Source organism: Panthera tigris, chromosome B4, assembly GCF_018350195.1.
Source record: "Panthera tigris isolate Pti1 chromosome B4, P.tigris_Pti1_mat1.1, whole genome shotgun sequence".
Classification (NCBI taxonomy): Eukaryota; Metazoa; Chordata; class Mammalia; order Carnivora; family Felidae; genus Panthera; species Panthera tigris.
Genome location: NC_056666.1, coordinates 5,258,548 through 5,274,667, shown reverse-complemented (window position 1 = coordinate 5,274,667; position 16,120 = coordinate 5,258,548). Strand labels below are relative to the sequence as shown.

The window sequence follows — 16,120 nt, the reverse complement described above, 5'->3', positions numbered from 1 at the left end:
GGCTTACACTGGCTCCTGACAGCCAGAAGCTACATTTTCAGGAATTCTGTGAACTGTCTTTAAACAGAGCCATTATAAAAAAGTAAGTACATAGACATAACTGAATAAGTTATATTAAAAACGAAGTTAATAAGCACTCTAAATTAACTACTTTCTAATTATTCTACGAGTTGGTTTGTTCTCAGAGTTATTTACACCTATCGTGTCTGTATCGAGGAATTATGCAACAAGATGGTGTGTTACCGCACCTCTCTTCCCAACTCCGTATTCAGTTATGTCGCGTTGGTAGCTCGAAACGGCGTGGTGGGACTATTTACACCATGGAAATAGGCCAACTTTTCCAGAGAGCTGGTTGTTAATCATTCACCAGCACCCCATGCCCACATCCTTGCTCCATGGGAGCTGTGAGCGAGGTAGGCACTAGTCAGATGTTCCTGTGGACTAAGTAAGGGCTGGTGAAAGTCTAGGACTGTACTGTCCTATACAGTAGCCACCAGCCATACGTGGATATTTAAGTTTAGACTCAAATAGATTAAATATAATTAAAATTCAGTTCATCAGTTACACTAGCCACATGTCAAGTGTTTAATAGTGTTTACCGTGGCTACTCTATTGGATAACACAGATGCAAAACATAGAAACTAGGAGTTTTCAATTCATGAGACTCACTTAGCACAGTTAGTTACCATTATTATCCCTTTTCTGCACCTACTGTCCTCCATATAGTTCAAAAAATAATTATAGAATATCTCGTATATAGATGCTGGTGAAAGGGCATAAACTTGCAATTAGAAGAGGAGTAAGTTCTGGGGATCAAGCGCACAGCATAGAGATTACAGTCAACAATACTGTATTATATACTTCAAAGCTGCTAAGAGACTAGATCTTAGATGTTCTCACTGCAGAAAAGGAATGATAATTATGTGACATGATGGAGGCGTCTGCTAACTATGGTGGTAATCATGTTGCAATATATAAATACGACATATTAAAATATACAAACATGTTGTACACTCTAAACTTACACAATGTTACATGTCAATCCTATCTCAATTAGAAAAAAAACTATTACAAGAATATCCGCTCTGTGCCAAGCACTTCCTCGGGGCCCAAAGGTGAATACAAATGGCCCCCACTCTAAGGAGCTTACAGACTAGTAGAGGAGAAGAGGGGGGCAAATACAGATTTCAAATACAATTTCTTTTTTTTTTTAATTTTTTAATGTTTATTTATTTTTGACAGAGAGAGAGAGACAGACAGACAGAGAGAGAGAGAGAGCGTGAGTGCGGTAGGGGCAGAGAGAGAGAGGGAAACACAGAATCTGAAGCATGCTCCAGGCTCTGAGCTGTCAGCACAGAGCCTTACTCGGGGCTTCGAATTCACGGACTGTGAGATCATGAACTGAGCCGAAGTCAGATGCTCAACAGACTGAGCCACCCAGGCGCCCCTCAAATACATTTTCTTAAAGCCCAAGAGTGAGATGTTATAGGAACAAAGAGAAAGGACACTTGACCCTACATGGGGGGTGCCAGCAAGGTTTTTAGAGTTGATGGTGCCTATGGCCAGATGAAGAAAGGCAGGAGATGGATACCAGGCAGGGGGAGTGTGGGGACAGGTAAGGCGAGGTGAAAGGGCATGACAACGTCCAGGAGAAGTTGAGCAGTTCTGAACACCAGGATGCGAGGCGTGTGGTGCTGTTACAGATGGACAGTGACCACGTCGTGGAAGATCGGGTCAGACTGAAGGGCTCGGACCCTATCCTGGGGCCAACAGAGAGCCACAGCAGCTTTACCTATGGGGAAAATGGTAGCACTGGCCCTTTGAACAGTCTGTCTACAATATAGGCTAGATTTAAGGGACCAAGTAATCATGGTGGCAGCTTGATTATGGTATGATGGAATAAATCCACACGAGAGACAATGTGAACATGAGCTAGGTCAGTGGGCACCTGTTAAAAAGGAGGAAAAGAATCAAGAAATATATAAGGGGATCGAATTACCAGGATTTTCCAGGTGGCTGGAAATGAGGGTTAAGGAAGACAGATGGCCCAGGGATGACCCCAGGTTTTTGAGTGTGACAATGGGACCCTTAGCCACTATACACCAGGACGAAATACAAAGAGTAGGACACCCCTTGGGGGTCCGCAGCAAAGCAGACCCCATCCTGGAGTCCATTCTCTGAGACCCACTCAGCCTCAGCACCTGTAACTGCCCAGCTCTGGCTGACAAGGGAATGGAAGTGTTCCCCTGGGCTGTTTCTCAGATCTGCTCACCAAACAATGATGGAACTACCATGCTGTAAGGACCATGGGGCAGCCGGTCTGGGCTTCCAGAGGCATGGAGAGGCCTTGAGGTCAGATTTCAGGATCTGAAATGTGGGAAGGTAACAGGATCTGGGGGTGGAACTTTAAGTTAGCAGGTCAACGGGGACTTATGTTGAATGCTCTACCCATGTCGGCTTAGGGTGGGGATCACATTTTTCTTGGTGCAGTATTACACCTATGACTGTGACATAGCTATATCGCCACAGGAGGAAGAGTAGAAGAACAATCTAGAAAACCAGGAGTGCTAAGAAGCCAAGAACACCTCAGAAATCGCGGAGCACAAGCAAAATCAAAGAAGTTGAACACTCACCCAAGACGCATCTCCTGTGAGATCTCCTGGGCTTTGGAAAACTCGGAAGCCACATGCCAGAGCCCCAGGCACCTGCAACCTCATTACAAAGCCAGCTCTCTAGTGCCAATGAGTGAACTCGACCTGCTTCTGGGCAGCAATTCTAAGGTCATTGGAGGAACAGGGAGGGACAACCAGAACTCTAGGTCTTATTTTCATGTCTACATGTTCATTGAAGCTTGAGCACCAGGGGACTCTCTCCATACCATATACAGGTTAAAGAAAAGTAGCTTCATGTTCATTTCATCCATACTTCCCAGTTTAGAAATCCCAAGGAAAACCCTAGCATAGAATATAAATAGACACACACACACACACACACACACACACACACACACACACATGCACACATGCACACACACACACACACACACACACACACTCCTTACCCCATGTAATTGGACTCTCCATTGATTGATGCAGATCCCTGTCCCAGCTTCTGGGTGATTAGCCCATTCTCCTGGCCACATTCCATAATGAACACCTTCCAAGAACTCTGAACCGGTAACTCTGAATCTTTTTGTCCTTAGCTCTGTTCTCTAAGCTAGCCTCCTTCCACTGAACCTTCTTCAATTGTGAATTTCTAAACAGAAGCCATGGCATAGTAATCTTTGGGTAACACCAACAGAGGGCAACCGAGCCCTTGGGATCACGGAGCTTCTGTATTTAAAAGGATTTTACTGGAGGTGTGCTGGAAAAGAAGGGTAATCTAAGTCCCAGGTGATGAACTGTATCCATGGCAAAGCTCTACCTGAATATTACTAACACGCCCCTTTAAGATTTAGTTTCTGTGGGATTGTTATAAATGATTCTCTGAATTTGGTCTGCATGAATGTGATGTTTAGAGACAGATGCATAATGTGTGAATGTCTACATTTCCAAATCAGTGTCATAAAAACACTGACAAGGGATTAAAACATCCAATGTTTATGGGCGGAAGGAAAGAAGAAGGAAGTGCAAAGCAGGGAGGGAGATCATGCTGACAGAGTGTAACGTGGGAAAGGTCACCCCAGTTGTCCTCAAACTGTTAGCAAATCAGTTAGCAAATCAGAACCACCTGGAGGCCCTGTTGGACCACAGAAGGCCCATGTCGGGTTTCTGAGGAGCAGGTCTGGGGCGGGGCCCAAAGCTGTCCTCTTCTGACAAGTTCCAGGTGCTGCTGCTGGTCTGGGGACCTCACTTTGAGAACCACCGGGTTATAAATCTCTATGCCCACCCACTCTCAAAAATCACATGATCAAGGAGATTAATGAAAGGTTAATAAAGCATCCAGTTTTCATTTACGAAAGGCCAAAAAAGTGTTATTTAAAAATGTGGGCAGGCATCAGCAAATCCATAGCCAGATTACAGAACCATTTTCTGCCCTTTCTATGACTAACAAAAATGATCCAGATTTCAGTGTCTACATCCTCCCTTCCCCCAAGTACATGTTTTCTGAGTTGAGAGAAATCCCAGGCCAGAAAAAAACAAAAATTTTTTTTAGTGTTATTTATCTTGAGTAAAATTGAATTATCATTACTCATTTTGGGGAGGGAGATCTAGGAGATCAATTTTTTTATAACAATTAACATGTTATTTACCTTTTTCATGCTCATTCTCTTATAAGTGTATGGTGGAGTTTTCCAGAAACTACATGATACGTGATGATGTCATTGCTCTGATGTTGACATATAATGAACTTATTACTATTGTTTATAAGAGAACCAATAAATAATATCTTTTAAATTTAATTGTTTTAGTGTCTAAATATGGTATCACTAGCTATAACGACATGGGTTAAAGCTCTTTGGGCCTCAATGTTTTTTAATAACGTACAAAGGTCCTGACAAATAGTTAGCAAGTGCATCATCATTGGTCATTCCATTAAGGCAAATGAAGATCACACTGAGATACCACGTCATGCCCACTAAGATGACTTTAAGCAAAAAGAATAACAAATGTCGACAAGGATGTGGAGAAACAGGAATCCTCATACTTGGCTGGCAGAAATGTAAAATGGTGCAGCCACTGTGGAAAGCAGATTGGTAGTTCCTCAAAACTTTTTATTTTATTTTATTTTTTATTTTTGAAAATTTACTTCCAAATTAGTTAGGTAGTTCAAAACTTTTAACATACGGTTACCACATGACCCAGCAATTCTACTCCTGGGCAGATACCCACAAGAGATGGAAACCTATGTCCACACAGAAATTTGTACGTGACTATTTATAACAGCATGATAACCAAATAGCCAAGAGGTGGAAACAACCCAAGTGTCCACCAATAATAAATGGATAAGCAAACTGTGGTCTATCCATACACTGCGATGTTCCTCAGCCATAAAAAGGAATAAAGTATTGATACATGGTACAGTGTGGGTGAGCTTCAGAAACATTATGATAAGGGGCGCCTAGGTGGCTGAGTCAGTTGAGCGTCCGACTCTTGATTTCGGCTCAGGTCATGATCTCATGGTTCGTGGGATCAAGTCCTGCATTGGGCTTTGCGCTGACAGTGTGGAGCCTACTTGAGATTCTCTCCCTCCCTCCCTCTCTCTTGGCCCCTCCCCCGCTCACGCTGTCTCTTTGTCTCTCAAAATAAATAAAATGAACTTTAACAACAAAAAAAGAAACATTATGTTAAGTGAAAGAAGCCTGATACAAAAGGTCACATGTTGTATAATTCCTTTTATATAATATATCCAGACCAAGTAGGCAGATCCAGGGAGACAAAAAGTAAGTTAGTAGTTAACTGTGGCTGGGGAGAGTGATCATCTAATGTTTTACTCAACAATCTGTGAATACGCTAAATGCCACTGAAGGGTACACTTTTTATGATTATGTGAATTTCATTCACCTCAATTAAAAGAAACAAAAAAAGAGATCCTGCGACCAGAATATTTGCTCATCGCTGGTTCCATTCATGATCCCCCGAGAACAGTTCTCAGCTCACAGTAGAGGGCCAGGGTCTACGTGAAGTTTTTATGGTGGTTTACTTTCTAATATTCTATTAAGTGAGTTATTTACAAGACCCTGAATTTTTTAAACTAAAATTAATATATTACTAAAGTTTCCTGAAGACTCTCAGTATTCTATTGAAAATGTGAAATTTGCATTGCTTCCAGGAAGAATGCTGTTACTGATGAATTACTAGGACCATCTTGGGTCTGTTTTGGTTTTTGATTGGCATTCTTTCAGCTAAATTCTAAATTATTATCAGTACTTTTCAAATAGGGGATGTGTCTGATGGCCCCCCAAATGTGCTCATCATAATCAGTGTAACTTGTGGTGGGTTTTCTGACTTATTGACCGTGTACAGTGATAGATCTTTGCATCAGTTGTGTTGTTGGCTTATAATTTTCAAGTAACCAGGTTTTAAAGCACAAATGTGTTCTTTTTTGGCCGGGGCGGGGGGAGGGGGAAGAGCATAAGTTGGGGAGGGGCAGAGAGAGAGGGAGACAGAGAATCCTAAGCAGGCTCCAGGCTGTCAGCACAGAGCCCAATGCAGGGCTCAGACTCACAAACCATGAGATCATGACCTGAGTCGAAATCAAAAGTCAGGCGTTTAACCAACCGAGCCACCCAGGCACCCCTGAAACACAGATGTGTTCTTATTTAAAAGTAATCATTATGGCTCCCAGTTTCCAGTCTGACCTAGAAGGAACTCGGAAGCCATCACTTCCCTCCTTCCAAAGAGAAAGTCCTGAACAAAGTGAAAATCGGCAACTCTTCTTAGATCCATCAGCCAGTTGAAATCTGGCCAAACCTCTACCCACAAATTGAACAGAGAGGCGGGAACAGTGAATCACAGTGTACCAGTAGCAGACACTGGGCTAGTGCCAAACTGACGGACTGTTGGAGGACCAGTGCAGACAAGTCCTTGGAGCCCTGCCTGCCCTTTCATAAGTTTTACCTGCAGAAGACATCCAAGGTTCTCAGGGTGAAGATCAGAGAAAAGCCCCCTCACGCTTTTGGCAGGAGAAGGAAGAAAGGAACCATTTTGAAATACCTTACCAAGGCCTGTCCTCAGGAGAAACTATTCTCCCAACTTTCTTGGGTTTTACTAGAACCTAACCAACCGGAGGGAACAGAAATACCCAACCCTGACCTGCTCTAGCCTTCCGCATGGGAAAGGAAATTATGCAGCTCCAGCCCATCTGAGGGGGGCAAGAAAAGAAGCCAAGGGCTTCTCTGGTCTGAGTGGTTCAAGTGGGGCCTCACATCGGCACTGTGGCCAGAGGACGTAAGATGGTCCTTATTTCCCTAGCCTGAGCCATGTACCCTACCTCTAGAACCAAGAGGAGAATCAGCATCCCTCATGAGTTTCTTGGGGTGAACAGAAGAGTAAGACCTGAGTGAAAAGTAGGTCATTACCAAGAGAAGGGAGAATGGATGTTGACCCTTTTCTTTGTGACTTTGCTCACAGCAAGTATTATTCTATTGAAGAATATCCTCAATGGTCACATCAGCCGTACCATTAGGAAGCTTTAGAAGAGCCAGGTCAAAACTCAGTCATGGGAATGGAAGAAAAAGTGTGGACAACGGATTTGGGGCACTGGCACACAGGAATTTTTAAGGGCGTAGAAAGATGTCTTTGACGTTCTTCCATTGACAATGTGCTAGGTTGTCCAGAAGAAACTGGGACTCGCTATCTGAGCTGCGGCAGTAAGGTCTGGAACGAACTGCACTGCGGGGGCGGGGGGGGGGGTGTTGAGCTGGCGTGGGGGGAGGTCACTGAGAAGACAGGAAGCCAGTTGACTTGCAAATTGGACCCAAGTGATTGGAGGCTCCTCAGCCCCTCCTCTGTCCTTGGAATGTGGATTCTACTTGCCTTTCTGCCTCTGGGAAGCTGCTCCAAGGACACAGCCTTGAGACTGTGATGTGGTGTTGAAAACATCTGCACCTACTTAAGGCTCCTTTATAAACTCTTCAGATGTGGTGGGTGTGTATGGAGATCCACCTGTCTTGCTGCCATCCCAGCCAAGTCTCATATGTAAATTCCCTTGCTTATTCAAACTGCCACCTGCCAGCCTGGACTGGGCTGCCTTTTTCTTTCCAGTCTCTTCCTGCCCTCCGCCAGCCTGGAGGCGGGATTCACATTCCACTGGAGAAGCACCAGAAGAGGCTGCAAACCAGCAACAGGTGAGCCAGCCAGGAAATGGGAGAAATGGGTCATGGGAATGAGACATCGCGGGAAAATCCTGGGTTGGTCAGTGAGCTCCATGTGAGTTGGGTGCTTGTGGACTGCCACACAAGGCTGGGGTGCCCTGAAAACACCGGCTGCTTTCAGGGGCTTGCTTGACAAACCGCACACAGTGCACTGGGTGGAGACTAGATGTGCAAGGCTGTGCAGTGAGCTGGCCTCTGCCGCGGACAATTCTGCTGGCCACCAGTGCCCACCTCGAGTCAGAAAGCGAGAACAATCGGGGAAGGATGTGCGGGTGTCCACTAGCCTACTGGCTTCGGGGTGAGCAGACAAGGTGGGAGAGCAGGATAATAGCGCCCTTTTACAAAGCTAGGAGGGCTCCAGATGCTTTGGATTAAGATCGGGACACTTGTTGACAAAGCCTGAGTAGGATGCTGAGAGATGAAATCCGGGAGAAAGGGATAAGAGTGAAGAGAAGGATGCTATGGTAATTGATGAGAAAATGGATAAAATGCCCCCAAGCCTTCTGACCCCTAATATGAAAGAAAATTATTTTTAAATTGCAATGACCCCAAAACACCCAGGGGAAAATTTACATTCTTTCTCTGTCCCCTAAAGTTGTAAGTCTTGTCCTGTCTTTGAAATGTGAACACCCCAAGAGGTAACCAAAACATTGCTCACCGAGACCAAAGAAAAGAAAGGGGGGCGTTAAGTTTATTTATTTATTTTGAGAGAGAGAAAGAGCACACAATCAGGGGAGGGGAAGAGAGAGGGAGAGAGAGAATCCCAAGCAGACTGTGCGCTCAGCGCAGAGCCCGGTGTGGGGCTCGACACAGGGCTTGAACTCAGGAGCTACGCAATCACCACCTGAGCTGAAATCAAGAATTGGCTGCTTCACCGACTGAGCCACCCAGGTGCCCCAAGGGAGAGGGAGGCTTTTTCAAAATGCAGATTACTGTAGGAATTCCCAGAATCCAGTGCACACCCTCCAAAAGGTCACAGATATCAGTAAAAGGCTTTCGCTGTGGAATTGGGTACCCGGTTATTGGCTAGAGATTGGGAATGAAAGCTGATATAGAAAGTTGGAGGTCTGTGGGAAAGAAATATTGAAAAAGAAGTTTTATATGTAGTCGAGCTATGATTAGCTGAGCTATGAATAAAATAGACTTACATAAGCTAAAAAGAAAACAGAGTTATACTATCAAAAGTACACTGGTACAAAATTAGAAAAACACAATTTTCTTTCTGTTGAAGGGATAAAGTTTTCTTTGATTATTGGCTTGCTTTTCTTAAGAAATTGTAAACAAAGGCTTTTCTTTACCTTTGATGTAACCTACCTGGGAAACAAAGACTCCGTGTTTTGTCTTTATCAGGTCTTTGATTACTTAAGAAACTAAGTCTTCTCTGTTGGAAAAGCCAAGTTGTTTACAACTATGTCACTTCTGATTATATGTTAAATTTCATGAGAAGTTCTGTCAAAGAGGAAGTGATACTAAACTTTCTTTAGGGTATATTTGTATGAAATTCCCTGAACTCTGATATGTCCTAGTATAACCATGATCTATAACCATCTATAACCTAGTACAGCCAGGTCTAGAACCATGGTCATTTGTATGTCTTTTGTCATTTGCAGACACTTACTGTTTTATCTGATGCTTTGGCAAAAAGCATTCTTGCAAAGCATTCCTGACACGTTTCTAATAACTAAGATCGATTTGCCTTCACGTGGGAGATATAATAATAAACCTTCCCAGCAGTCCCCCAAGGCTACCTGCACAGCCCATCCATATGCGTGGGGTAGTACTGGGGTACCTGTTCCTATTCTCCCCACATCAGTGAAATGGGCCCATTACATGGATGATATATAACGTTACCAAGTGAAGACTTGCCTCTGATACAGGACATCCTACAGGCTTTGCTGGAGCATCTCTGAGACAGAGGATGAGCATTGAACCCACAGAAAATTCAAGGCCCATTCACTGTAGTAAGGTTTTGGGTGTCATCTGGCCAGGTAAAACACCTGTTGTCCCAAAAGCTGGGATTAATAAGGTGCAAGCTTACCTGGCCTCTGGGAACATGAGAGAGGTGCAGGCTGTCCTAGGGATTTGGTGGGGGGTTAGTGGACTTTGCTTCCCCACCAGGCACAGTGTTCCTGTCCCTTACACCGCCTGGCAAAGAGAGGGCACATGTGGGACATGGGGTCAGAGTAGCAAGCCACCTTGAGAAGGCAAAACTAGTAAAACAGATTAAAGCTGTGGGCAGCTCCTGAGCAGGGCTGCTGTGAGTTAGATGCGTCTGTGGCTCTGGAAGGATATGGTCAGGCGCTGTGGCAGAGACAGGAGAGTGTGCCCCTGGGACTTGAGTCCCAGCTCTGGAAGGGGACAGAAACCTGAGCTGCCCCCACAGAACAGGAGCTCCCCTCTCACACGGCAGCCAGTGCAGCGGCCAGGGAGCTGAGCTCAGAGCGGTCTGGCTGGTGGTCACCCGTAAACACTGGCCCATTGCACCCACGGCCCGTTGCACTGACAGCTGGGTGGGCTGCTCTAAAGGGACTGACCCTGTGACTTGGACAGTGGAAAGCAGAGGGGTGGGTGATCGTGAATAAACCCTTGTGGGGCCAGGATGTATATGGAAAGACATTTGGGTCCATCTGCAAGAGTCTAAGGCATCTTGACTGTTTTTCACGTCCGAGTTCATGACAGACACGCCCTGGCAATCAGGAAGCTGATGCCTTAGCTCAGGTATGAGCCCTAGCTACTGACTTGGGTACATACTAAGAGTGGCCACTGCAATGCCCAGGTAATATAACCTATTGCCAGAAATTTCAAAATGCCCTCAAAGTATAGTGTCTTGCTTAATGTAGTAACAGCATGTCCTGTATGTTCTAAACGATGCCCAAGGCAACACCAAAAGAATCTGGATCCAACTTCTGGGGAAGATGGCAGAGTAGGAGGATCCTGGGCTCACCTCATCCCACAGATACACCTAGATAGCACCCACGTCAGTGTAAATCACCCAGAAAACACCCCAAAGACTAGCACAACAAGCTGTCCACAGCTAAATGTGGAGAAGAGTCCACATTGAAGAGGGTAGGAAGGGCAGACACGAGGTCAGGAGCCAACCAGACCCACAGGACTGTCTGCAGGAGTCAGGGATGCTGTGGGTGCAGACAGGGGAGAGGAGTAGACCCCACAGGCACCCCAGACCTGAGGGACCCGCACTGGGGAGACAAATCCCCATAAAATTAGGCTCTGAAAACCAGAGGAGACTAACTTCATGGATTCTTACAATCAGTGGGACTTAACATGTAGAACTTTAAAAATCCGCAGGCTCAGCTCTGGAAGAGCCAGAGGGTGATAGGAAACTGAGTCCCTGCCCTTAAAGAGACAGCACAACAAATACCCCTGCTAAGATACAGCATAGAAGCAGCAGTTTGAAAAACATATGGAAAGGAGATGTATTTACTAATCTTAGAGCATGTCTTAAAGAGGCAGGGATCTTTGGAAGACTTCTCCAAGAATAAAAGAGCTGGGCGCCTGGGTGGCTCAGTCAGTTAAGCATCCGACTTGGGCTCAGGTTATGATCTTGCAGTTTGTGAGTTCAAGCCCCATGTCCGGCTCTGTGCTGACAGCTCGGAGCCTGGAGCCTGCTTCGGGTTCTGTGTCTCCCTCTCTCTGCCCCTCCCCCACTCACATTCTGTCTCTCTCTCAAAAATAAAAACAAACATTAAAACAAAAAAGAAGGAAAAATAGCTGGAGGGTACCATTTCCACCCCACCCCCACTAACCTAGATACAGGGACACCTGTGGGAAATAGCACAGCCCAAACACTCTCCCCTCAGCTTGCCAACGGCTTGCCCCACCCCCACATCCTTTTGCAGACCTGCCCCCTGCATCCCAGCCTGGGCAGCATTTTCCTGTGCTGCAGACCCCCGCCTACAGCAGACTAGATCTGTGATGACCTTGCTGGCACCACATGCCCACACCTGTGTTTTTCTGTGGATCCACCCACACCACCCCCCCAACAACACGCTTTTGGCATGAGTCCATCCAAAGCGGCACCACAGGCCTGGTAGTGTGCAAGCAGCCCAGACAGGACCCAGCACCGCTCCAAGGTGCTCCCTGCCCAAGGGAGAGGGGAAGACAACCATGCCCACCAACTCAACTGCAGCCCCAGCAGTGGGCTCCGGGAAGACATCTGGTCTGACTGCAAGCCCACCCACCAATGAAAGCTTCTTGGGACGACAGGGGGAGAACCCCTGCAGCTCTGGGCTACCACGGCTCTGGCAAATGATGGCCTGACTAAGCTCAAGTCCAAGGTGGCCCCAGACTGGCCCACCAACAACACAGGGACCAAACCCTGCCCACAAAATGGCAGAGAGCCACTGCAGACAACTGGACTGAAGGCAAACGTGGCTCAGCCACAACAGCAGGACACGGACGACACACGTGGGAGACACCCCTGAAGTTCCAGCTTCTGGGGAACAGGGGACACTGCACTGCAGGGCATTAAAGGACCTCTTCTTCATAAGGACACTACTTTCAAGAGCACGATATGTAGCTGACTTTCTAACACATAGACACAGGTATAGAGGGTTATACAAAATAAGCAGATAGAAAAATATGTCCCAAATGAAAGAACAGGACAAAATCACAGCAAAGGAGCTAAAGGAAACACAGATGAGCGATATGTTTGATAAAGAATTTAAAGTAATTGATGGGGTTTTGGAGTGGTGGGGGGAGCGTGGTTCGGAGCCAATGGCAAAGGAAGAATTCTTGACGATGTCTTTGGTGCAAAAAAAGGTGATTTTATTAAAGCACAGGGACAGGACTAATGGGCAGAAAGAGCTGCACTGGGGTTGTGAAGAGTGAGTGGTTATATACTATGGAGTTGGGGAGGTAAAGTCAAGAGGAAGTTTCTTAAAGGGTTTTCCATATGCTAAAGACTCACAGATTACTGGAGCCCTAGCTATTGTCAAGGTTGTTTTTCCTTCAAGCAAAGCATTAACATTAAGACAGTAGGGAGTTCCTGGAAATTAGGCTATTGATAAGATATTTATAAACTGATGGAGATTATCAGTTTAATCATTTGTTTTCTGTCCTTTCCTTTGTTCTTGGGCAACCTCCACAGAGCCTGAGGAATACCGCACCTGGGGTTGGGGGGTAGCGGTTTGTGGGCTGTCAGCTTGCCTTATATTCCCTCATCAGTAATGATCATAAAGATACTCACTAAACTTGAGAAAAGAGTGGAGGACCTCAGTGAGACCCCTAACAAAGAGATTAAAAAGAACCAATCAGAAATAAAGAACACAATAACTGAAATTAGAAATATACTACAGGGGGAGCACCTGGGTGGCTCAGTTGGTTGAGCATCTGATTTCAGTTCAGGTCATGATCTTGCGGTTAGGGAGTTGGAACCCAGCATCAGGCTCTGTGCCGACAGCTCAGAGCCTGCAGCTTGCTTCATATTCTGTGTCTCCCCCTCCCTGCCCTTCCCCTGCTCACACTCTGTCAATCTCTCTCTCAAAAATAAATAAACATTAAAAAAAAAAAAAGCAATATACTACAAGGAATAAATAGTAGACTAGTAGACTGGAAGCAGAAGAAAGGATCAGTGATCTGAAGGAAAAAGTAATGGAAAGCTAAAAAAAGCTGAACAGGAGAAAAAACAATAATAATAAATGAAAATAGATTAAGGGAACTCAGCAACACCATCAAGTGTAATAACATTCACATTATAGGTCCCACAAGGAGAAGAGAGAGAAAAGGAGACAATTTGTTTGAAGAAATAACTGCTGAAAACTTCCCAAATCTGGGGAAGGAAACAGAAACCCAGATCTGGGAGGCACAGAGAGCCCCCAACAAAATCCACCCAATGAGATCCACACCAAGACACAATATTTAAAGTGGCAAAAAGTAGTTGATAAAGAATTTTAAAAGCATCAAGAGAAGACAGTTATCTACAAAGGAAACCCTATAAGGCTATCAGCAGATTTTTTTTAAAGTTTACTTATTTACTTTGAGAGAGAGAGAGAGCAAGCAAGAGAGGGGCAGAGAGAGAGAGGGAGAGAGAAGGAATCTCAAGCTGTCAGCACAGAGCCCTCAATCCCAAGAACCTTGAGATCATGACCTAAGCCAAAATCAAGAGTTAGAAACCTCACTGACTGAGCCACCCGGGAGCCCTATCAGCAGATTCTTCAGCAGAACTTTGCAGGCCAGAAGGGAATAGCATGATACATTCAAAGTGCTAAAAGAAAAAACCCTGAAATCAAGAATCTTCTATCCAGTAAGGCTACCATTCAGAATAGATGGAGCGATAAAGAGCTTCCCAGACAAACAAAATTAAAGAATCCATCACCACTAAGCCAGCCTCACGAGAAATGTTAAAGGGGATTCTTTGAGTGGTAAGGAATAACCACGAGCAGGAGTAATAAAAGGAGGAAGCACAAAAGCAGTAAAATTAAATATATCTATAAAAATCAGTCAAGGATTTTTATCATAGGCATATGATACCATACACCTAAAATGTAGAGGTGGGGGAGTAAAAATTTAGTGCTCTTAGAATGGGTTCAAACTGAAGCTACAAACTTTATATAGACTGCTATATGCCTAAGATGTTGTATGTAACCCTAATGGAAATCACAAATGAAAAACTAGTAATAGATATGCAAAAAATAAAGAAATCCAAGTATATAAGAAATCCAGCAAACCAGGAGAGAAGAGAACAAGAGAAGAAAGGAATAGCAAGAAACTACAAAAACAAACTTAAAAGAAGAATAACAAAATGGCACTAAATACAAAAATATCAATAGTTACTTGGAATGTACATGGACTATGAAAGGGCGGGCCTACGATGGCCGGCCGACTCCATCTTGTTCTGTGTCCTTCACCTTGACCACACCTCCTCCCCTTGAGTAACCCCCCCCCCCCTCACCTGCCTAACAGGACTCAGACCCTTCCCCAGCCAATCAGCTGAGGCCACAGCCATTACCTCACCAACTGCCCCTAGGCCCCAATAAAACCTTTGTCCTTTTGAAACTCACTCTCTCTCTCCGGTATCTCATCCCTGCGTGGGTGCAGGTAGGGGATTGAGCTCGAGCTAGCTCGAATAAAGGCTCTTTTGCTTTTGCATCGGACTCGGCTCCCTGGCGGTATTTGGGGATCACGAATTCTGGGCATAACATTTGGGGGCTCGGCCCGGGATCCTCAAGATCCCCGAGGGACCCCCGACCCGGAGAGCCTGACTGGCCACGGTTAGTGTCTGTCTGTTTGTTCTGTCTTTTCTGTGTGAGCTCATTTCTGGAATTCTGGTAGTGCCCGACGCGGTCTAAGTGGATGCACTGGAGGACCACGGGCTGGGAGTTTTGGAAGACGTTCCGATCCTCCCTTCTGGAGGGACGTGGAATCCCCTCATCTGTTTTGGAGGGACGTGGAATCCCCTCAAAGGTCTGAGACGGGGCGGGTCACTCTCGCTGGTTGGCGTGAGGCCGTCGTCTTTGGAGGGACGTGGAATCCCCTCATCGGTTTTGGAGGGACGTGGAATCCCCTCAAAGGTCTAAGCTAGCTTTCAGTTTTGCTTCCATGGAGTTGGAAGACTTTCTAGGGGCCCTCTGTTTGTCTGTTTTTGTGTTTCTCTGTTTTGTTCTGTGGACTTACTGGACGGACGTTATGGGACAGACTCAGACTACTCCTCTAAGTATTATGATTGATCACTTTAAGGATGTGAGGGGAAGAGCTAACAACCTCAGTGTGGAAGTCCGAAAGGGTCGGTGGCAGTTTTTTTGTTCTAGCGAGTGGCCAACTTTGAATGTCGGATGGCCACCAGAGGGGACCTTCGACCCCCCTACCATCCACTGAGTCAGGAGTGTCATCTCTCGGCCTAAGACGGGCCATCTTGATCAGCTCCCTTACATTATCACTTGGCAGGACCTTGTAGAAGACCCACCCTCTTGGCTTAAGCCCTTCCTAGCCCTGCTCCCCCCGGACCCAAAACCCATTCTTGCTTTGCAGGGGACAAAGAAGAAGAAAAGTCTTACCCAGCCTTCAGCACCCCTCTACCCTGTGCTACAAGGGGGGGCTGAAGAATTAATTTTTCCTCCCCTGTATAACCCCTCTAGAATGCCGGAAGAACACCATCCTTCCCCTCCGGGGGAGGCAGACACTGTTCGAGAGCAGGAGGCGGAAATGCTTCCAGTGGGAAGCCCGCCCTTTACCAGACAAAGGGCTCAGAGGGAGCAATCCGCCGCTGCCGCCGCCAACTCCACTATTCTGCCCCCGCGAGCCACCGGACCCCCAGACGCGGAGGGGAATCAGCCCCATCACTATTGG

General features: G+C 45.9%; 1 protein-coding gene across 2 annotated transcripts in view; it reads left to right on the top strand.

Annotated features, from left to right (window-relative positions):
- IL2RA (interleukin 2 receptor subunit alpha) overlaps window positions 1-4,304 on the top strand; it is a 104,065-nt gene extending 99,761 nt beyond the window's left edge. For both annotated transcript variants that reach the window (XM_042990973.1, XM_042990974.1), the window contains exon 8: window positions 2,530-4,304. In XM_042990973.1, coding sequence (XP_042846907.1) covers window positions 2,530-2,554 — 25 coding nt within the window. In that variant the 3' untranslated portion in view covers window positions 2,555-4,304. The remainder of the gene's footprint in view (window positions 1-2,529) is intronic.
- Window positions 4,305-16,120: the final 11,816 nt, after the last annotated feature.